Source organism: Leptonotus elevatus, chromosome 12 (assembly GCF_054856555.1).
Source record: "Leptonotus elevatus isolate MCC_2025b chromosome 12, RoL_Lele_1.0, whole genome shotgun sequence".
In the NCBI taxonomy this organism is placed as follows: Eukaryota; Metazoa; Chordata; class Actinopteri; order Syngnathiformes; family Syngnathidae; genus Leptonotus; species Leptonotus elevatus.
In genome coordinates this window covers 7,388,668-7,412,456 of record NC_141250.1, presented here as the reverse complement: position 1 = coordinate 7,412,456, position 23,789 = coordinate 7,388,668, and the positions used below count along the sequence as shown (strand labels likewise).

The 23,789-nt window shown below is 39.7% G+C and overlaps 1 protein-coding gene across 4 annotated transcripts; it reads right to left on the bottom strand.

Annotated features, from left to right (window-relative positions):
• Window positions 1–3,711: 3,711 nt before the first annotated feature.
• Window positions 3,712–23,318, bottom strand: tmtc4 (transmembrane O-mannosyltransferase targeting cadherins 4). 4 transcript variants are annotated; one of them, XR_015096767.1, is made up of 21 exons: window positions 23,092–23,318; window positions 22,931–22,990; window positions 22,613–22,820; window positions 22,039–22,154; window positions 21,432–21,648; window positions 17,960–18,047; window positions 17,780–17,880; window positions 16,496–16,588; window positions 16,135–16,296; window positions 14,685–14,887; window positions 14,327–14,501; window positions 11,758–11,889; window positions 11,593–11,672; window positions 11,418–11,525; window positions 11,220–11,361; window positions 10,791–10,905; window positions 6,856–6,968; window positions 6,670–6,739; window positions 6,354–6,517; window positions 4,507–4,702; window positions 3,713–4,410 (listed from the first exon to the last, which is right to left on the bottom strand). XR_015096767.1 is itself a non-coding variant. In XM_086092106.1 (20 exons), the coding sequence occupies exons 3-19, from the start codon at window positions 22,772–22,774 to the stop codon at window positions 6,369–6,371; spliced, it is 2,226 nt and encodes a 741-aa protein (XP_085948232.1). In that variant the 5' UTR covers window positions 22,775–22,820; window positions 22,931–22,990; window positions 23,092–23,318; the 3' UTR covers window positions 3,712–4,702; window positions 6,354–6,368. The 4 variants fall into 4 exon arrangements, 3 of the variants coding, with proteins under 3 accessions (XP_085948232.1, XP_085948233.1, XP_085948231.1); XM_086092106.1 differs by having other exon boundaries at window positions 3,712–4,702; XM_086092107.1 differs by lacking the exons at window positions 3,713–4,410; window positions 4,507–4,702 and having other exon boundaries at window positions 5,802–6,517; window positions 22,931–23,012.
• Window positions 23,319–23,789: the final 471 nt, after the last annotated feature.

The following is a 23,789-nucleotide window of genomic DNA, read 5'->3' as shown; positions in this document are numbered from 1 at the left end:
GTGGTGCAACGGCCATATTTTTCAGTTGCCAAGCCGTGTTGACAAATGGCTCATTGTTTACTTTTTGAAGTTGCACGCAGTGACACCATTTTACCTCCTTCGGCAGGTAGCAACAGCAACGTCTTCAAGTGACAGTAACCAGACCGCGTGTTTGAGGCGGCTTTCAAAATCGGACCAATATATATGACATCATTTTTTTCTGATACTTCAAATCGATCGTTATCGTGCATCTCAATGGTTAACTGCACTCGCTTTGTTTCAACAAAATATTTTACACTCATGCTAGAGTTCTGGTTTTATATTACTTATAATATTACAGCCGTTAATTTACTATTTCACCCTTTTTGTGTGTGGGGGCGGGGGCCTGTTGGATGCTCTGTTACGGTTAGCATGGCTGTAAATGCCAAAGCGCGTAAAGGGGATAGGGCCAATAACCAGTGACAGTAGCCCTCCTTGACATGACAGAGCGCATCCAAGCCAGACGGACAGAGCGATATCGGGAGGAGCCATGACAGGCACAGGGGAAGGGGGGGGGGGGGGGGGGGGGTGAAGGGTGGATATTTGGAGGGGGGTGGTTGGGGGCTGATTGTTGTTGTTGTTGTGCATCTCGTGTCGCGTAACATGATCTAGATTACGCGGACGGGGTGACTGCCTTGCTGAAATAGACGGACCCGGCTCTGTCTGTTGATTGCGGTGGGAAACAACAGCAGCCAATTCACAACTATCGGACATTGCCGGCTATTTGCGGACTTTTTTAGTTCCAAACGGACCACTGCGTATTTTGTCCCGTGAATCCGAATTCCGTTATTTCCAATTAAATTAAAGTTCCACTTTACAAAACAGACCATTTCAACTAGTTTGTATGCTTTTCAATTGTCTGCATAAACCTGAAACAAGAGACAATATAGCGTACAAGTTGACAAAAGTAATCATTTGCCACCGTATCGTGGCACTTACAAAGTTTTTAAATTGAAGTAAAACATTAACTCAGCCCAAATGTCTTATTGTTAGCAATAGCTACCATTACGTATAAAGAAGATTGTTGCCTACTAACACATTAGCTGCACCGGAGCACTGTTTTTATCATTCAACTTAAAGTCCCATTATTGGTTAACGTCTTTTGCCACTTGAAGCAAACGAAGATGTACACTAGTGACAGTGAAGTCCAGCAAGTTGACGATGTTAGCTGCTAGGTCGCTAGGCTCTGATTCCTTTGTTGGCTAGCTGCTACTGTAGCTGGCAGAGCGTTTTGATTATTCAGCTTATCATTTTGCACATTACTTATAAATGTATTTTTCCACTACAGCTTGTTTGTCTTGCATGTCATTCAAAATCCTCAAATATAATATGCTGACTAACTCGCCTGTATAACACTGCAGTAGTGTTATATAGCGTTAGGGCCAAGTTCATTCCCTCTGTATTGCAGGTGTGCCAGCCATCCGTCACAAAAGCCATTTCTCCAATTAAGCCACCATCCAATTATCTATGTTTTGGAGGACACACATTTAGTAACCCGTCATGCACTTCAAACGAACTGTCAACGGTACTTGTTTTAGGGGGGTGAAAAAAAAATCACAGTGTACCTTTCAGATTGATGTTGTAGGGACAGTTTAGGTTGATTTTTTTTTCCAAGGCTGAGCATCTCTAAGGAAACTAAACTAACATATTTGACCTTAATTTGGCCATGACTTCTTGCCAGACCTGCTCTCTTCTTCTTTGGTGAAGAAGTACAGTTTTGAGGTCGGAGATGTTCTCAAGTGATGCCTGCCATCTAGTGATGCTCTGCTCAGCTGTTTAATTTTCGCTTTTTGCATTTTCAGAAATTAATCGAGGGCCACTCTGAGGATGGGCCGCAGGTTGCCCATCCCTGATTTGGAGTCTTCAACGAGCATAACATGATGTTTGTGGATTATTTGAGAAAACCAGAGGTTTCAAACACTCAACCTCAGAACTATGAGGATGTCGACCATGCTGCTCCTCATTATGTCCAAGAAGGAAAGCTCAAAAAGTTGTATTAATGCTGTTGCTGGATAATTAAATTCACTACACCAGAGAGTGTCTTTTATTTTCTTAGGGGTGCAAACTAGCACACACGCTGTTCTGAGATTAGTTCAAAAATAGTGAAGCCCTCAAAGTGCACACATATACACACGGTGCTTTTTTCCCTTCCTAATACGGCTTCCTTCGAAAAAAATAGAAGAGCTTTTGTACGTAGAGTGTTTTCCCCCTTGAGTTCCTTAAAGAACTCCACCTGGGAGCCGATGCGGTGATATCATTATGACGGACAATCCAAGCGGGTAAAAGGTGTGCAGCGCTGAGCGAGGAGAACAAGGAGAGGACTTCATAAGCCGATAGTATCCCATCTTTTATTAATGTCACTCCCTGGGAAGTCTCAGGTTTTTCCTCTCAGTCAGAATGTCTAATGAAGATGTCGGCGGCTGGGCCGGTGAGTCCATCCCTTTAATACCCGACATATTTTATGATAATGAAAGCTTTTAAAAGAATGATTATGATAAAAGTGCACCCCCTCCCCTCAATGGTGCGTTCGCACAGCTGTGCAGCGGCAGCAGCAGGCGCCGCGTGAAAATGATCCCTGCCAAAAAGTAAAGAAGGGGCTCCGGAAAGTACATAAAATCAGCGAGCGATGCGTCGTACATCATTACACGGCGTGACCGACTATAATAACACGAGGAAGAAGCGCTCAGTCTTGAATGTCACCATTTGATCCTATTCTGTCTGCATTTGCTCCATAGCATGGAGCCCTTTCACCGTGGTGACCTTTACAATAGTATACTTGAAAAAGCTGCTATGTTCTATGACAGTCACTTGACAGCACTGCAAGCGACATACAGTCATGTATGAAATCACACAGTTGAAATGGGGAACAGGTGACTCAACCTTTGTGTTGTGTGTCTGTGGTGCCACCGCTAGTTGGGGACCACTGCCATAGGAAACCGCAGTAGTAGACCGATACAATACCGATTATTAGTAGTCAAGAAGGCCGATAACCGGTATTTCAAGCCGCTATTCATTTGCAGTAAGAGAAAATATTATCATAAAAAAACTCTATTTATTTTAAATATATAAAGAATTGACAGCTTTGTTTAATTATTTTGACAAAATATGCAACAAGTTAAGCTAAATTAAAAACTAAGCAAGTAAATAGTTCCCTAACGTTTTAAATAAAGTTTTCCAAAATTTCAACAACAATTTCTCAATTTTATTTTATTATTTTAAATAAAATGTAGTGAGTTCCCAGAAGTTCAACATAATTTCATAATTTTATTTTGTTTTTTAATTTTTTTTTAAATAAAAAGTGTAGGGAGTTTCTAGTGTCAGCATCAGTTTTTATAAAGTGGAAATTTAAATCAATCCATAAATGGAAAGTTCCCTGTATCTCACTGAGCGTTAAATGCATGCGAATGTAGCTAATTTGAGGTTTCCGTCGGGGTTCGTAAAAGGTTTCAAAAGATCTTCGCAGTCAAAACTGTCTGTGAACATCTTACAAATCCTCTTGAAAACCCTAAATTCGCTACGTTCGCAAGCATTCCCCGCTCAGTGAGATACCAGCTTTATCGGCCTTCAGATTCATAAAAAGGCTTGATTATGAAGAAAATATTAATCACAATTATTTTGGAAATAAATAAATAAATCATGATTAGGACATAAACATAAAAAATATTAAAATAAATAAAAATGTTCAAAACACTATTATTATGCATGTTCCTTTTGGATGAAACACAATTTTATTTATTTTAAAATTTAAACTTTCCCAAAATTTGTATTAATAATCTTAAAAAAAAACAACAACAAAAAAACAATTACGCTGATGATCAGCAAACAAGCCGAGCCCTGATGTTTTCTTGATGATGCCTTTGCAGGCGACTGAGGGGGTCTAAGGCCACCCGCTGATCCATTTCATTATTTAATTAAGAGCTGTGTCCCAAGACTTTTGTCCATATGGTCGACATCCCGCTATCGGTTCCATATTTAAGGGGATCAAATATCAAATGGCAACCCCCCACGGAGATGCGAAGACTAAGATGTTGCGAGCATCAAAGTAACAAGCGCTGCATTGTACTGTAAGTGCAAACAAACCTTAAAGCGAAAGCAGCCCCATCGCGGCTTCAAAAAGTTCCCCGCCTCGCTGAAGGAAGCAGGTGAAAAAATAGAAGTGTATTGACCTTTGAACCCGGGTGCTCACTTGTTGACTGATGTTTCACACTGAGGTCGCGTGATCCCTCGGCGGTGTTCTTCACCGTGTGTGCGCGTCGCCCCCAGGGGAGAGCATCCCCGGTCCCCCCTTTCTTTGAAGCTGCCGTGTTTTTATGAAGAGTCCGCCGTCGGTTTCCTGTCCTCGCTGACCTTGTGTCTCCATGTGGACACTTCAGAGAAAGAATTAGGGAGTTGCTGCAGGGTAGCAAAGAGCCAAGAGTCATCGCATTGACAAAGAGCTTGGCACACACAAAAATAAATAAATAAAAATTGTGATCATATAGTGCAAACCTCATCTATGAAGTGGATACTTTGTGTATGACTCTGGAGGACAAAGGTCAATCCAAATAAGGATTCTTTGTGGTCCTCACATGTGTGGCAATGTTGTGTCCAGCTGAGACAACATCATGCGGAGGCCGACGGGTTCCACATGGAGTTCATCAAGCGAAGCAGCAACAACAACAACAGCAGAGTCTGACACCTGTGTCTGATACGACACATGAAAATCGAATCACGATACATCGGACGGGAAGGAGCTATGAAACAACCTTTTAATTAAGACGCACAATGTGTTTGTAAAAATCAATGGGATTGTGAAGAAGAGTACTTTACAATTTCAGAGCGGGAGCCACACAAATTCAGAATTTAGCAACGGTTGCTATGCAAAGCAATTTCCTTAGCAACGATGCATTTTCTGATCTACTATGAGATGCTATGTATGTTTTTCCAGACTCTGTATGGTACGTAAACTTATAAGCACAACTGTATCTGGTCATCTGAGGTGTCTTGATCCTGTGGGATCCTTGCACGCGCACATTCCTGTTTGGGATACAACTCGGTTCAATTTCCCTACACCTAGCCCGATAGCTAATCCAGTGCCATTTCAGTCTTGTGCAATCTGTGCACCTTCCGGGTAGGACTTCATGCCTGGTTACCTTTGGCCTGGCTCTCCCGCACTGGCGCACCCTGTCAATTCAGACGCGGGCGGGTATCTAACTCCATCCAGGGCTGAACTGTCAAAATGGAGGGGCCATTTTTTTTGTACCAATCTAGCCCTGACTCCGTATACCAAATACAAACTGTAGTTTAGTAACTAATGGATTTGGGGCTGTCAAATCTAGATGAGCTGGTAGTAATGCCACCAGTGTGCCCTGACTGTGCTGACATTCACTGTTATATACATACTGCTTGGTATTTTTTATTATTATTTTTTTTTTACTGCAATGGTCCCAACCTATCTTTGCCATTGTTACTTTATATCAGTGGTAGAAAACCCTGGTCCTCGAGAGGCGCTGTCCTGCCTGTTTTCCGTGTGTCCCTCCATCAACACACCTGATTGATGAACAAGATCGTTATCAGCTGTGTTTGAGGAGAGCGACATGGAAAACAGGCAGGACAGCGGCTCTCGAGGACCAGGGTTCCCTATCCCTGCTTTATATAAACCATAGTATCTCCACAAAAGGCAGGTGATGACTTGAACAGGACATTTTCACATAATCGTAACATTTTAGGGTATTTAACTAATTTGCTCCCAAAAACATATAAAGACGTTCTATTTTAAATGTTTTAAGTGTTCCAAAGACATATTTATACTTTTTTTTTTAATTTTTATTATGTTGGAGCATACAGAGGAAGGCTTTGATGCAGCCTCTCAACTGCAGAGAACAGTTACAGAAATTGTAGTCAGCAGAGCAAAAGAGATCAACCAGGGCCATGTTAAAAAAAAGCTAATTATTCACAGTTCTAAAAAGATTACTGAATAATGATGAAACTTAGCTATATTCTAAAGCCAATTGCTGCAAAACAGAAACCGATAGAAATATCATTTATAATCGGACTCTAATCTTTCTTTTGGTAGGTTCCATGTTTTTATAGCAATAGAACACAATATTATGTGGGCCTTGCAAAATCCGTATAAAATCTAATAAAACAGCCCGAGCGAAGAGGGTTGCTTCAGTGAAAATGGCTGGGAGTGAATGAGTTTTTTAACATCAAACAAGGAAAAATATCCCATTTAGTCCTATCTCATAATCTTTTGTACAATTTTAGAAGTGAATATACGAATATAAATAAAAGTACAAAGTAGGTCCTTTTGAATATTTGTGGGAAGTTTCATGCTTGTATCACATTTTGAGCACCGATTGCCTGGACTCTCAGGGTTCGTGGCGTTTGCGCTGGTCCAGTTTGCGTCGCAGCATGTTGTAGTTGTCTCGTGTGCCTGGCGCGTTGGGGTCCAACTTGAGAGACAACTCGTAGTGTTTCTGTGCCAGCTCCAGCTTGCCCCAGCGATGGTACAGCACAGCTTCAGAAGATGCACACAAATACAACTTCATTCTTTGTTCCATTTCCAGGAATAAAGCTTTTATAATATATGGAAAATATTAAATTAGAAGTACAAAAAAATATTTTCTAATTCATACAAACAATATCAAAATAATTCAGGTTATCTGTCACCTAAATTGCCATGGCAGCCAGCTGCATTCGGGTTGATCTGGAGAGCGTTGAGGAAGAAGCCTTCTGATTCCTAACAAATAAAGACACAATATAAAAAATATAAAAAAACTGTATATTAAAACTGTATTACTCTTGTATTCAATAAAGAGGATTTTTTTCCTGGAAAAAAAAAGTACACTTCGCCACCTTGTACTTCTCTTGCTTTCCCAAGACGTTGGCCAGTGAAAACATGATGGTGTGGTCGTTTGGGAGGAGCCTCAGTGCTTCTCGGCCAATCAGCTCCGCTTGGCCCAAGTTACCTGGGTAAGAAGGTGGAGCTTAAGTGTGCATTCACAGTGTCAGAAATGTATTGGGGTGGGAATGGAAATCGTAAATGAAGGTGATATAATATGGCTATAATTAAATAACAGGAACTTTTTAACAACCCAATAAAACCAAGAGTGATGGAAGAAAACTATTTTATTCATAGTAATTGAAAACCTTAAAAGGTGCCATTTACAATTAAACAATGATGGAATCCCAGCTATCCCAGCTGAGATGTTACAGCGGTTAATGAGGAATCTCAACAGCAGATATCAGATGTCATCTGCAGGACGTTATTTAAATAAAAAAGAAAAGAAAAGAAAATTCCAACATTGTTTCTTAAATGGCATGTTTTAAGGTTTCAATTACTATAAATAAAATATTTTTCTTCCATCACTTTGTTTTCGTTTTATTGGATTGTTAAATTGTTTCCGTTTTTTTGTGTCACCATGTATAATGACACAGTGATTAAATGATAAATCAATATATTGGAAGAACAGCAGCCACAATATCTCACAATATCTATCTAAAAATTGAGTTTCCAGCATACAATTTCCTGCAATGGAATTAAAAAAAGAACCGTGCGCCCTCTGCAGTTCTGCAGACATTACTCTGGGTGTAAAGTGAATCAAATGATGTTACCTGTGGAGCAATTTGAATTGTAAAAAAGAAAGCTCTACGGTGGCCTCCATTACAGCTGGTCAATTAAACACAATTTGTTGAAGAGACATGTCCTTTCCATGTGACAACGTCATTCCTACACTGATGACTCTTCAGAGTTGTCATTATAGACATTTTACCATCCAAAAGCATTTTTTCTAACAGCCTTGCCACACATTTCACTTAAATGTGGACTGTATCACAAGGCATTTTTGTTATTTGGTGTTCCAGTTAAAACACTGGGGGCACTATGTAAAAGGAGTACAATAGGGGACCAAGTAGGGCCACTCAAGAGAAAGTTACCATACATTTTTCAGAGTATAATTTGCAGTCAGCTAACAAAGGACTGTCATCCGTGTTTACCTTCAAGTATTTGCCCACAGTATCCTTCCTTGCCCAGATGTTATATATCAGGCTGGTGAAGTTGTATCGGTGACACAGTATCAGAGCATTTCTTTTGAATACGAGTACAGGCGTGCACTATCGGCATACTAGTATCGGTATCTGTACATCCTATTTAGTGTCAGTTTTTCATGAAATCACTACAAATTTAACTGTTAACTTTGAATAATAAAAAGGCGAAATAGATGTTCATCAAGTATGGTAACAATTTCCTAAGAACTGCATTCAAATGTGTCCTGTTTAATAGGAAAAAAATGTTGCTGAGGCGACTGAGATGCTGTGTTGACAGTCAAAATTGAAGATGAACAGCTTGTACATAGTAATGACAGGCTAATAAAAGCTGGCGCCCAGACACAGTAACTGTCAGCTTTTATTTATTTTGGAGATGGTGCTTTTGCCCTGTGCACACACGGACGAGCGGTTTGGTCCCTAATTAGGGATGAACACAAGGCCCGACTGGGTTATTGATCTCTGTCACCGACCCGTCTGGTGTCTGGCCCCCACAAAAATGGCGGAGACACACAGCCCCGCGTCATGACTTTTTGGGGGGGAAAATATCCACAGAGAAAAGCAAATATCCCTACTTTCCATTTGAAAGTAACGCCCATTGTTATTTTCCCTTTTTTGTTTGTTTGTTAGCGAACAGGGGAAATGGCTATGATTATTTCAGTCGGATTTGCGGATGGAGGGAGGGGGGGTATTCTAGGGGGGGGGGCACTGCACTGGCTGTGCTCGCCTACGTTTGATCAGCAAACACGCTGAGCCCTGATTGGACGGCTGCGACGTCCTCCTGGGAGACTCCGCCTCCCCACGGGAGCACCTCCCCGACAAAATGGCTGGAGCGTTCGGAAATCAGAGCATTCTCCACACGGCGGGGAGGAGCGCCTTGAGAAACTCACAAGACAAAAGCCTTAATACATAAATTTCAAGCATTGCTGATTCCCGCTCTTCCGCTCTAATCTTGTTGGGCCGCTTTGATTTGCTTCCAAAAGACACAAACGATGACAGTTCTAGCCCGCCAATGCTGGGACGCACAACTAAGGTCTCTTTTTAAACGCAACAGAATATTTAAACACATTCACCATCAATGTTTTTAATGTGAATTGTGTAAAAAAAAAATGTTTATATTACTGCAAAAACCACAAGAAACAAAATGAACTGTGCAATTAAGCTCTGCCTTCACACCTGCACTTCTCCAGGTTAATTTAAGAGTGACGAGTCAGCACCGTTTTCCTCCTCCTTGCCCATCACTGACGAAAAAACATATTGTAGCACATTTATTGTGTCATCTGTGCTTGAGGATTGGTTGGCCATTGATTGGATGTGATATTGTGAAGTCAATGCATTGTTACAAATGGTGGAATTGTTATTTTTTCCACTTTAACTACAAATGTGGTGTCTTTTTTTTAATATAGATTGTAGTAATATTGTATAGTGTGTGGGAAAGAATTGGTAGTTTAAATTTACACAATTGCCTTTTTTTTACTCTCTCCCTATTTAGTAAATATTAACATTTCTAGTGTTAATGAAAGCAACTAATTTTGAATGTTAAAATGTACAACACTAAATGGAGTAAATTTTTAACACTACACCCTAGTGCAGGGGTGGGCACACTCGGTCCTCGAGGGCCGGAGTCCTGCAGGTTTTGGAGGTTTCCCTTCTCCAACACAGCTGATATATGATCAGCTCATCAGCAAGCTCTGCATAAGCTTGGTAACAATCCTGTTGATTGGAATCAGCTGCGTTGCAGCAAGGAAACCTCCAAAACCTGCAGGACGCCGGCCCTCGAGGACCGAGTTTGCCCACCACTGCCCTAGTGTCATGTAAAATTAACACTGACCAGTGTTGACTAGTTAAATTTCAACTATTATCACAGTTGTTGTCCATCTCAGTATATATATAAAAAAAATAACACTTCAAAAAGTGTTAACTATATTTAAGGTGGACCGATATAGACACTTTAGTAGTGTTAAATTCAACTCGATAGGTCTTGAATTAACATTGTCGAGGTCTTCTGACCAACATGGCTGCTGCCCTCACACTACACTATAAAACAGAAACCGCCTCGTGATCACAAAGATACAAATGTGAGTGTGAATGGTTGGTTTTACTGTATGTGCCGTGTGATTGGCTAGCAACTTGTGATGGGCTAAACTCACCCATGATCCGAATGAGGGCAAGCAAAATGGATGCAGGCATCATGCTGCATGCTTTTTCTAATATTTTGCTCCTCAGGTGGCTCCAGATATGGCATCCAAAACATGAGAAACACCTCCAAGTATGAGGCAGTGTTGTTATTCAATATCAATCAAAACTGATTACTGTAACTGTCTAACACTAGCAAATGTTTATTTCCCGTCAGGGTTTGCTCACAGTCGTAACATTTTCTAAACGTTCTCTAAACGTTTTTTTTCTTGTCCCAAGGAAATTTCGAAATCATTAAAACTCTAGGCGAATGTCTAGTGAACGTTTGACTAACTTTTGAGAACCATGAACGAACCCTGACAAGAGCGCGGATTTGCTACATTCGCTCGCAACCTTTCACCCCTCAGTGGGATATTGGGCTTTACATGAACAGCGGTTAACTTAATGTTAAAATGTAACTTCCAAAAATGCCTGTAAGGTTAATGAATGTTTTGCAATGGCCACAGTTTGACCCTGTTTGCTAACTTGATTGCTAACCAAAACAGCAGCACCTACCCTAGGCAAGGCATGTGTGTTTGTGTGTGTGTGTGTGTGTGCGAGAGTGTGCATACCAATGTTGTCCAGTAGAATGACCATGTTGTTCCATGCCAGGCTATGATCAGGTTTAAGCGTCGTTGCGTTCCTCCATGCATTCAAAGCATCCACGTGTCGCTGCTGGTCGGCATACTGGCAGGATTAAAACCAAAATATCAACACATGTAAGAATTGATGATTTTGTATGTATAATATGGATAGTATGCTTTATGATGTTACACAAAGATTTTTTTTTTCACTCCTGCAGTGGAACTTTTGCAGGACCAATCTGTGATTGGACTGTGTGAAATATTGTTTAAAATTATTTTAAGCATAAATTAATATAGCCCAATTGCTACTTTGATGAGGTCCAGTAATATTTGGAGGGCTGGATATTGGATCGGAACCATTAATTCCAGGAAGCACACCAAGACCAACTTAAAGTGAAAATGTGGCCCAAGTCTCACCAGGCGTCCCAAGTTGTAGTAGCAGTCCGGATACTTCTTTCGGAAGTGGATGGCGTTCCAGTAGCTCCTCTCCGCTTGCTCAAACTTGCTCAGACTGTTTTGCACAATACCCAGATTCATCCAAGCGGCAGCAAAATCCGGCCTGGGAAAAGAGATGTCAGTATGCAGAATGTTTCTGTCAGATTGCTGACAACCTACTGGATGGAAACGGCTTTGGAGAGGAGCTGCTCCGCCTCGATCAGCTCGTTCCTTTCCTTGAGGATGTTACCTAAGTTGTTCATGGCATGGACGTAAGTGGGATGAAGCCTGCAAGACGCACACAAAGAGATCTCAATAACTGATGTGAGTGTACCAATTTAAAATAACTACTAACCTAACAGCTTCTCTGTAGTAGCTAATAGCAGCTGTGGTGTTGCCTTTGTCGGCTAAATTCTTCCCGACGTTGTAATGGACCTGAGCAATCAGAACATCATTGATTATTTTAATATATAACAACATTGGGGATAGAAAAATGGTGTGTCTTTTTTTTCCCCTTCACCTTGGCATTGAGGGGGCACACGGCCAGTGCGCTGGTGAAGAGGCTTTGCTCAGACCGCCACTGTTGACTGCGGAGAGCGCAGCGAGCTATAAATGTGGCCATCAAGGCTAAGATGTAGAAGCACAGTAGCTTCTGCAGAGAGGAAGAAAGAAAAAGCACTCAAAATGTACTGCATTTGATCATTTCTGTATACACACAAGGAAAAAGTTGTTGGTATGGTACTCTTCTGTCCATAACGTGATACTAAAAACAGTTAATAACATTAATAATTTTCTGAAAATTAACCAATAAAAAACAGACAGGGCATTTTAATTCGGGTTCAATATAATTATTTTTTGCCATGCCTTCCACTTAGAAATCACTTTCTTACTTATGTGCTGTCACGTGACATCAGCAAATCTCGTGAAACTTTAATTCACCAAGCATCGTAAGTATTGACTTCTAAATGTTTGCTTTGTTATTTACTAATTTATGTATTTTTTTTAACATTCAAGCGTGTCTGTCAGTGATGGGAAAATTAAACTTTATGAAGCACTTGTAATATTTTTGACTCCTCTAGATGGCCCTCAGTTTAAAGATGCAGTGAAAAAGTAATCAAGTATCAGTGTACTAGCCTTTATCTATAAACCAAGAGCACCATCTAGAGGAGTAAAACAAAAAAAAGAATATTGCAAGCGCTTCATGAAGCTTCATAAAGCTTCAATTTCCCTTCACTAGTGTCAGGGTGAGTATTTTTTACTTTAAATTATTATGTTTAAGCATACAAACATATTTACATGTACTGCACTTACATTTACAAAGCAGTAGGGGCACAAATTCACTACATGGGGACAAAGAAAACTGGAGATACATTTCATGTAGGCCAAATTATTGACGCCGCCTTAAGCAGATTGCAGTAGAGAGTACTTTGGTAAATCTTGTTATGTTTTTTTCTTTTACCATACATAACAGAATGAAGTGAATGTAGCGAGATTCCACAGGCTGGAAAAGTTAGCAACAAAAAATAATGATTAATTAGTTACTGATTGCAATGTTTGACAGATCATCGATAAAGGATTTCCTTTAATGTCCATTTGTAAATCACAACGTGGAGTGCACTAATTACTAATTACTACCCTATTGATAACACAATGTTTCACTAGGGGTGTTCCATATCATATCTTCTATGATATTACCGGTGTATTTTTTGGGGGTGATAAAAATGAGAAATATCGCAAAATTGACGTGACGACATAATGTGTAACATCATACGTCTTCGTGTCTATTTGGACGTACATGTGTCGCTTGCTGCTGCATAAAAAACAACGTCGGAGCGTGTGAGGCTGTGAGCTGCAGCCAGTTCTGTCGCAAGGTGGGAGTGAGCTACCTTCGTCGTGTGGAGGCTGTTTAGTTACAAGAGGTCAGATATGATGCAAAAAATACAGTTGTTTGCAAACTGTGCAGGACAACTGTTGCCATGAAAGTTAAGAGGATGAGCAGACTAAAGACACGCGAGGAGGACATGTTAATAGCTCGTGTTGTTTGGCATGAACATAAGTTCATTACTGGAGTACTCTTGATTAGACGCACTCCTTATAAAAAAAGCAAAACAAAAAAAAACAGACGGTGGTTGGATAATACTAAAGCGGTCGCATATTGTTTGGCCAAGATAAACAATCTACAGTGGTTATTTTACCAAGACCGGTAACTCGCCTCATAGTTGACGTGACTTAGTGATGCTTACCGTCCGCTAAGCTAACGTGCTCTTGACGAGACGGCGTGCGCGTTGCTGTTGCGCAGCGGCGTGCCGTAAACATGAAAATGTGCGTTATTCATACCCGCTGGTAATGTCTACAAGCAATCACGGTATTTTTCGCTCCTCTTATCGACCAATCAGAGACATTCACGGCAAAACAACGCTCACATGAGGGTTGCCGGTTACAGCAAAATAACCATTGCCTAAACAATCACAGGGGAAAACATTTTGCAACAATACACTTGCCTGCGATGTACAGAGCATGACGCCACAGACTGGCTGCTACCGTATCTTTTTTTTTTTTTGCCTCTACTACACGAGAATCAACCACACAGGAGAAAATAATGGACTTTCTTGACTCGTGCAATTTGCCGCTGACTTCTGAAAGTTTGTGTTTTCTTGGCTAAGTAAATGTGCTTTATGTGCTATAAGCAGGTATGTTACAATTAGACCTCGCCGGGTAAACACTACCTGGGCCAGCTTTTATTTCCATTTCCTTTCATTACGGTTGCTATATTCGCACTTTGTTTACATTTCAATTGTGGAAAAAAAGGTGGCTTAAATATTTTGCTGCAAAAAAAGTTCAATTATTCCAAAGCACCAATCACAAATCTATTGTCCATTACCAAAATACTGTCAAAAATATCGTCACCGCAAATTTCGTTGAAATATCGTGATATCATTTTTAAAAAATGCAACCTGAAATGTAATTAAATAGTCAAAGTTCAACCAGTGGAGGTTTCCACAAATAATGGAAGAGAAAGAGCTCAGACAGACAGCCGTTGACGCTTCACCCATATCATGTTGACATATTTGGGCACAATGCGCTCCCACCTTGTACTTGACCCAGCGGCGGCAGCAGTGTGCCAGGGCGCAGGCCAACAGGAGGCAGTAGCCGGAGGAGGGCAGGTAGAGCACGCGCTCAGCAATGACAAAGCCCACCCGGAAAAAGATGTTGCAGGCAGGCAAAAATGGGACCACTAGCAGCACCAGGGCCAGGCTTAGGGTCCTTGGTCAGGAGAGAGAAGACAAATGTGAAATGGTGGCACAGAGAGCGCCGTCATGGACCTCAATTGCTAAAGAGAGGCCACGTCTCCCACAATAAAACTAGTCTTGTGAGAATCAGGATGAGAAGGCATCGTCTTCATAATCAAGTGCACTTGTAGACGTAGAGATGGTTCCACTCGCTTACCTTCTCTGCTGGCTGTCTGGGGAGCACAAGGCTTGGCCTACCAAGCCTATCAGGACGCACCAGAGCAGCAGCGGCCACACCACCCTCCAATCAGTGGTCGACTTAATGAGCGGCACGCAGCCCATGGACCAATCAAAACACAGCCACCAGGGACACAGCAGCAGCCAGCCATTCAAGGCGTAGTAGTAATTATAGTTGACCACCTGTCAATCACCAGAATAGGAGAGGATGAGGACGGAAGAGTAAAAAAAAAAAAAAACTTTTAAAACTATGGTGTAATATAAAATACATTTTTGGTTGTTTTATTTGTTTTTTTCCATTATTTGACAATGACGTACATGTATGCAACTACATACTGTACGTACTTGTGGGAAACAAAAACTCGTGAAGAAAAACCAAACAACAAAATATAAAAAAATATTAGGGGAAAAAAATCAATAACAATATGAGAAATTGCAAATGCTGAACTAAGAATATGTTTTGACAGTAGTTTTAAGTTGTAATATTACCATCCATGAATAGATGGCAGACATTGCTTAAAAAAGCTCATTACTCACATTTTAAATAGATTTGTGAATAATGATGAAACTTAGCTATATTCTAATGCCAATTGCCGAAAAACTGAAACAGATAGAAATATACTTTGTTTCCTGATGAAAGAACAGACTCTAATCTTTCTTTTGGTAGATTTCGTGTTTTTATAGCAATATAACACAATATTCTGTGGGCATTGCAAAATCAGACAAAATCCAGTAAAACAGTCGGGAGTGAAGGGGATTGCTTCAGTGAAAATGGCTGCGAGTGAATGAGTTAATACTGTAATGTAAAAATGTTGAGTGAATAGATTTTAGTGAAGAAAAAAAAATGCACAAAATGAGTTGCACTTAATGTTGGTTTGCTGTTCAGCAAACAAAAACCAAAAAATAAATTTAAAAAAATCTTTGTTTGTTTGTTTGTTTGTTTTGCTTCACTTCCTTTGTTGAGTTAGGATAGTTGATATTTTACACATACATGTAGAAAGGTATTATTCAAAATTAAATAAGAGCACATATTTTGCACATATGCATGTAGTTTGTCCATATCAAAAATAGTTTTTTTGGTCATACATCTGGTTATGAAGTGTGTGGTCCTATGTGGCCCCCCAAGTAGTTCTGATGAAAACTTGTGGCTATATATTAAAACAAACTAAAACATTAACACTAATAATAAAACACAGACAAACTGAATTAAATTACTTTTCAAAATCATCCAATATTAAACTTTAACAAACTCTCTAACCAACTAATTAAAACTAGCTAGCATACAGGTAATTTAAAAAACAAAAGTCAAAACAAAATCAAAGCAGTTCACTTGTTCAGTCCTATGTAGAAAGAACACACATAAAATCTTACATTTAACAAAAGGATAGGCTTTTTTAAGGACACAATGATGATTACCCAGTCTGACTCACTCTAAGAAACATGTTCTCCGCGAAGGAGGCGGGGTTGTCCACTTCAGTGAACGCCGGCGGCCCAGTTCCCATGATTCTCCAGCGGGTGTAGAGCATGAAGAAGCCGCCTAGAGCCATGAGAGCCAATCGCATTGGCAGGCCCGTCCGCAGCATCTCGCGTGCCTGTCAAAAATCATTACATACATCATATACAGTACATATGTACATACATAATGCATGTGTGCGTGCCTGGCCAAATCGATGGGGTCTAATTAACGCAGCTTTGCATAGGCAATGTATACAATGTGACGTTAATCAGACGAGGGGGCGCATGATTTATGACAGAGCAGGGTGGGGAGGGGAGGGGCGTACTGTAACTCACATTAAGAAGGGTCTTCCTGAGGACTAGCCTCTGGCTCAGTTCAAACACGTCAACATTACAGATGAGGAGGACATCAAACGCTGCGTTTACACCCTGGAGGGAAAACACAAGACGGACATTTAAAAATCATCATATAGGTCAGTGACAAAAGAAGGCATTAGCTCCAATTACAGTATTGAGTTAATCACCATCTCACAAAAAGAGATCAGAATATTACCAAAACAAACACTTTGTGCAATCGTTTTTAATCAGTAAAAATATATTTCCTCACTCTCTCAGGACTAGCTGTATTATCATATAACTAGTCGCTAATTTAAAAGATAAAATTGTGACTTTTTCACTCTCGTAATGCACCTTTTCAAAGAAAAAAAATGGGAAGTGTTCTTGTAAATGTAAAACTTTTTCTTATCCTATTACAACCTTTTTTTTGTAATTTCGTTACTGAATTTGTAACAATTCATAGACCGTTTATTTTGCATTACTTTTGTGTTGGAATGTTGACATTTATTAGCTAAAATTATGACTTTTTTTCCCCTCGTAATGTTGTGAAAGTTGTAGTTATACTGTACTATATAAACTATGTTGTGATTTTGTGTTCCTGAAATAAAAATGAATTTACGAGTAGTGAATTTTGTGTCCAACTGACTTACATAGGATTAGCTGGAATAGAACATGATATACAGTAAGGATAGACTGATTATCGGAATCTGCCTTTTTGAAGAATCATATGGCCGATAATATATCAATTTAAAAATGTGTCAATTTCAGGAAAGTATTTATTTATAATTTCAGTTAACACTGTAAGAGATGCTGCTGACCCTTGAAACTCTCTGCACCTTCTGTTTTTGTTTGAAATTATAACTAAGATGAGTAAAACATTTTAACTGAAAGATATTTTTACATTTTGGGAAACTTTACTTAGAAAACAATAGGGAGCTATTTACTTAAGTTTTTATTTAACTTTTGAAGACAGGCCCTTGGGAGATCCCTGAACTTTTTGTTAGAGTTTTAAAACAAAGATGTCTATTGAGTAAGTTTTTTTTTAACTGCAATATTTTACAAATCCTAAAAGTTGCTCAATAAACATATGCTTAAAAATCCAACAAATTTAAGAGCTGGAGTTTGTATTTTTTTGTAAATTTTGATGCCAATATTTTCCATTTTAGTGAAAATGAATATCGGTTATTGGTGTAACCATAACCATATTGGTCTTTCTTTGATACACAGTACATTATATCACATTGCTATCATCTTTAAGCATGACAAGATGTAAAAACTTCCTACCAAGACAGTGATGCCTTGTTCTTTACAAAGCATGGCGGCGGCACACAGCGACAGGCTGACCACAATCCACCACACAGAAAATCCACCATCTTTGCCCACACCTGAGAAAGGAAAATATATATATAAAATATAGTGTGGTTGATCAAATGGAATCAGTGAGATCAGGTTGAACAAACTCACCTTTGTTGAAAGCTTTGCAGTATGTGAGGAAGGACAGTTGGAAGAAGAGCGCACACAACAGGTCGGCCCGACCTACGATGCCTGCCACCTTTTGTGGAGGAAAAGAAAAAGACCAAACAGATACCATTACCACTGCCATCAAATGCCCAAAATTAGCTTGACACAAAATGTGGGGATCATATTATTACACATCCTATTTTGTGGCCTAACTGACATCTTCATGTTTCTGCTTACATGGATTTGTTATTTTCACTTCCGCAGAATATCTTTATACAGAACAGTAATGTGTATAAATGTTGGCTTTTAGAGGAGCTAAAAAAGGGTTTATTAGGTACTCGTATGCTTTTGTTACTGCTCTGACACTACCACCAATTGCAAAATTGCCAGTTTGACTTCACCCTTGCTTCTCATTGGTGCTTTTTATACAGACCAACCTCTGTCACTAATGCCACCTCTGCAGGTGTAAAATTGCACCGTTGACCTCCATTCAGTGCTGTTCATACAGAAAAGGGACAAAGGGAGGAAATTAGGTGGAAAATATAGAGCTTTTACAGGAAATGTACCACCTGTTACGGCTCTGATACCGGCTGGAAAGTTGCAGTCAACGACCCCTCCCCATTTTGTGTGTGTGTTAAAAAAAAAAAAAGCACTGGCCCACCACTGTTACAGCTCTTAAGACTATACAACCTCCAAAGCAGGCAAATTGCTGGATCAACTCCATGCTCCCTACCATTTAATGTTGGTGCCTAGACTACTGATGTGGGTGGATGGGGGGCGTAGTGAAAAAAATTCTGGCTTTTACAGAAAATGTACACAGGAGCCACAGATGCTGCCATCTACTGTAATAGCCTTCTATGAAGTCAGATAATGGTGGGGTTCATTTTGTCCCCACGGAACAGCAACACAAGGAAAAATTATTTTTTTTAAGCCAACAAAACTGCTGCTGTTCCGATACTATCTGCAAAACATTAAACATTAAATTTTGAAACGATTAGAAAAAAACAACACAGGCAGTGTAAAAGGGCCCAAAAGTGACATTTTACTTTGTTTTTGCCAACTTCTATGGCCATTTTATTTATGTTTTTGTATTTAGTTCCAACTGGAGGAGTACTCGCAAAAGGAGGGAAGGATTTCTCATTAACGTTAACATGCGAGTCCATACAGTGTGGGTACAGAACGGTGAGCATCCTGGGGTTGCCTGCTTTGATACGTGCAGCTAGCCCGCCCGAGCCAACCGTGTGGCCGCCACATCATTCTTGCCCTGCATGATTAAAGAGAAAACGGGAGAGGAAGCCGGCGCCTTCCAACCACGCTTCACAGCAAAGGCACGCACGCGTACATGCGGCAGGTCAATAAGCATCCTATAGCGAGGCGTCGGCGGTGTCCACATGTACCTTGGTCCTGACGCGCCCAGCTGAGCCGGCCTGTTTGTTCTTGGCATGAAACCACTGCACTGTTTAGTGTGGAGAAGCTCGGGATGACACAGACACCGTGGCACTGTTGCAGGGGATCTGTCTTGTTAGTTGACGGCCCAAAAATAAAAATGGGATGCGGCACAATGTCGCCATAGGTGATCGTTTCTTGGTTAAGTTCAAAGCGGCGAACGGGAGCTCGCTTAATTGGCAATGATTAATGTGGCGGGTTAGCAGGTAGCCAGACTTTCGAGATCGAAAATAACAATTGAAATTGTTGTCATTTACAAGTTTAAGAAGAGGTTGTTTTATTATTATTATTATTATTTATTTAAAAAAATTTTTTTAACTACAGCTTCCGGTTGACAATTTTTTAAAATTTATTATTATTATTATTATTATTATTATTATTCCTTACATTACAGCATGTCTTATAATGACCAACATTTTAAAATAAATAAATAAATATATGAACAAAAACAGCCAATTTGCTTTTTGTAGAACACCAATTTGATGCAACCAGGCTTGGCTATTGCAATGTTAAAATTCACAGTTTTTTTTTTAATCAAAAACACAAATTAAAAATAATATTAAATCATGTTTTATCAGAAGTGGGTAGCAAATACCACCTCCGTTGCATTTAGTCAAGTACAATTTTTTTATATCATTTTACTTGACAGAGTAAATAAATTCATTAATTCTAAATTATTTTCCGTGAATTGAGTCAATTGCAGCTAGACTTTCGGGTCGTCTTAAAATAATAGTTTGAATTCCTTTTTGCGTTTACATGAGTAATTTTGTGAAGAAGAAACACTACTTTTACTGTAAAATTTAGCTACATTCCACTCATTGTTTTTATTTTCATCTATCCATTTTTTGCTTGCATGATGTATCGGAGAAACTTTCTGATTGACTCTAGCGCTGTCACTTGACTGTGTTTCAACCAATCCAACATAACCACTAGTGACGTTTGACGTTTGTTTCACCAATCAAGCACAGGCTTGACACCAGTCATATGGCCGCCAAAGTCGCTTCGGCACCACACAGAAAAACATTTTCAAAGTGACTCATTTACATGAGTTGTCTTGTTCCTGTTGTAATCTCTGCCTAGTGAGCCTATTGTGCTGAGTGAAAAAAAAGAAGACATTTATTCAAGACTATTTTTGTGTCTAAATTTCCCTTAATTTATATTATTTTTCTGTACCGCTTATCCTCATTAGGGTTGTGAGTGAGCCTATCTGTGCTGACTTAAGGCATGAGGCGGGGTACACACTGAACTGGTCACCGGCCAATTTCAGAGTACATACAGAAAAACTACCACTCACAGTCACACTTTTTTTTTTTTACAATTTAGAGTTTTGAAACAACCCAACGTGCATATTTATAGTATTGAGAAATATCAGAATTTTTGGGCGAGCAATTGGCATTGATGCTTTGCTTAAAAAAAAAAAAGAATCAGAAGTTAAACAACAGTTACTCCAATTTAATTTAATTTTATTTTTATTTTATTACTTTTACTTAAGTCATATCTAAAGTAAGAATATCCATCCATCCATCCATTTTCTGTACCGCTTGTCCTCACAAGGGTCGCGGGAATTGCTGGAGCCTATCCCAGCTGGCTTCGGGCAGTAGGCGGGGTACACCCTGTACTGGTTGCCAGCCAATCGCAGGGCACACAGAGACGAACAACCATACTCACAATCACACCTATGGACAATTTGGAGTGTCCAATTCACCTGCCATGCATGTTTTTGGAATGCGGGAGGAAACCGGAGTACCCGGAGAAAACTCACGCAAGCACGGGGAGAACATGCAAACTCCACCCAGGAAGGCCGAAGCCCGGACTTGATCTCACAACCTTTGCACTGGGAGGCGGACGTGCTAACCAGTCAGCCACCGTGCCGCTAAAGTAAGAATACTCTGAGTAAAATATTTTTGGGGGGCTTAACCAATCTTTTAATTCTCCATAATTAAATAAATAATGATGCTCGGCTAAATAAAAGAGGTATCTGTTTTTCAATATAGTCTGAAACATCAACTTCCTCCATTTTGTTACTTACGCTTTCCGTGTGGACAGGGTGCGCAGCGAAGAAGAGCGCGGCCAGCAGGGAGGTCTTGGGCGCACGGTTCAGTATACGCGTCCTCTCGTCATAAGCCAGTCCACCAATCAGCAGGGCGAACACGTCCATCATCAGGGCAGAAATGACAGCATGGAGGGCGATGTTCAGCACGTGGAAGCCCACAGGATGAAGGCCGCCTGCCACCATGTAGTTCAACCTACAACACACCAAGGTTGAAATGTTAAAGTACTGTATAATGTGATGCGATAGTAGTCATAGATTTGATTTTAAAAAAATGCTAGCACTTTTATTATATATTTATATATTTTTTTTATTATTATTATATTTTGTATATATTTCATATTATATGGAATGAAACGGAAAGGATGTAATTAAATGTATTTAATATTTTTTTCTAATTTTGGGACTACAAAGAAATGTTGAATTTGGTCCAAATGTGGCTTTCAAAACATGTAATGCATGCTATTTTTGTGACACGCTCACAAATTTGTTCAGCCGTTGCCTAGCCAATCAGAACCAAGCATATTTTCTATTTGCTGAAACTTACTAATAGTGGATGTGCTGAGACAACAGGGGGAGTACAAACCGAAAAGTAAAGACGGTGAGTGGTCTGTAGGATTTGTGACTGGAGTTGCTGCTCAGGTTGCTTCCCCAGAAGTCATTGCTCCAAATGTTGGTCAAGGGTGTTGTTGGCTTCAAGTCCTGCCACACACAAACACACAAAAACACATTTATTTTCTGTATGTCTCTGTTGTGTACATTCAATACAACAAATATCAAATGTTGAGAAGATCCATTATATACACCCATATATTATTTAGAAAATAACTCTTGTTTTTTGTGTTGCACACTCTATGGAAAGATGTGATAATAAAACCAGAATCCCCAAAATGGACTGTGATGTATCTATAGGGCAGTGATGAAAAGTGTACACCTGGACCTCAGTATCCTAAGACTCACTGTATTTGTATCAAGTCTATTTAGCATTTGTCCCCTTTTAGAACAGCAAAATATATATTAAAAGATCCCTCGTACAGTAAATAAAGATTTTACGATTGTGACAGTTTGATCATCATCATTTTATATATTTTTTATCTTTTTTAAATATACTTAAAACAATTGTATCACAAAGCAGTCAATATGAAAAGAAAAAAAAACACCTTGTTGTTGATGATTGCCTCTGAATCGTCGAACACAAAATCCCCATCATAACTATTGATGAAGCACAGCAGTGCCACCAGAGCAACAGTGACCTTGGCCTGAACCGGACCGAGCTTGGGGAGGGGGACTTCCTCATCCCACTGAACCTCAGACAACGCCATGATGATGCACCAGCACCCGTTTCATTCCTTAACATCGTCCAAATCCCTGAGGACACGAGGGAAGTTATTATTTTTTTGGACCACAACACCTATTGACTATTAAAAGAATAATCTGTGTACGAGTGGCAGACAATAAATGGATGGTTGCATTCATACCTATCTTTTGTGGAGCTTCGTGACAGGGTGCATCTTTGTGTTAGCTTATTTGGCAGCACGCTTAAGTCGAACAGAAAACTCGCTTAATTAAAACAAACATATACGGAAGCATATTAAGTCAAAAATGACTTTTGAGAAGCTTTCATTGAGCGGTTACTTACACGCTAACGTCGTACTATTTAGCATTAGAATGTTTCGTCGTATGCTGCTAAACTCATTATTGGTCAGGAAGTAAACGAAATAAACACACATTAATAGCAATGTCGAAATTGCCGGAAACGTATACAAATATTTTATCTAAAAAAACGAGAGGCAGTTTTATTGTAGATGGAATCCTTCTCGAAGTGCAGGCAGAACACTAGGATGTAAACAAATAGACACGCTCTGGCTTGATTCACTTCCTAATACGTCAACAGTCACGTGGCTCTTTCCAACCAACAGATGGCTTAGCTGTTGCGCGACTTTCCCTGTGCTGCATCAGGAGAGAAGTCGCTGTTCATAACGTTACTAAGGAGTTAAAAATATGAAATTAAAATATTTTTGCCAGTCATATGTTGTATACTATATGTGTAAAATATACTAAAAATAAAGTTCTAACGTGGAAAACGCCACAAATATATGGTGTTTAATAGGAATTAACATTACACAACAAAATGTCATGGGGTTTTTTAAGACAAAACGAACTTACAATAAATGTTTTTATCCATATTTTAACATTTATTATAATTACATAACTAACAAAAACTGGCTATTGGGTTATATGCATAATGCGTTTATCCATCCATCGCTATGGGTCGTGGATAAACTGGAGTCTATCCCAGGTGAGATTTGGGCGAGAAGTAGGGTAGACCCAAGATTA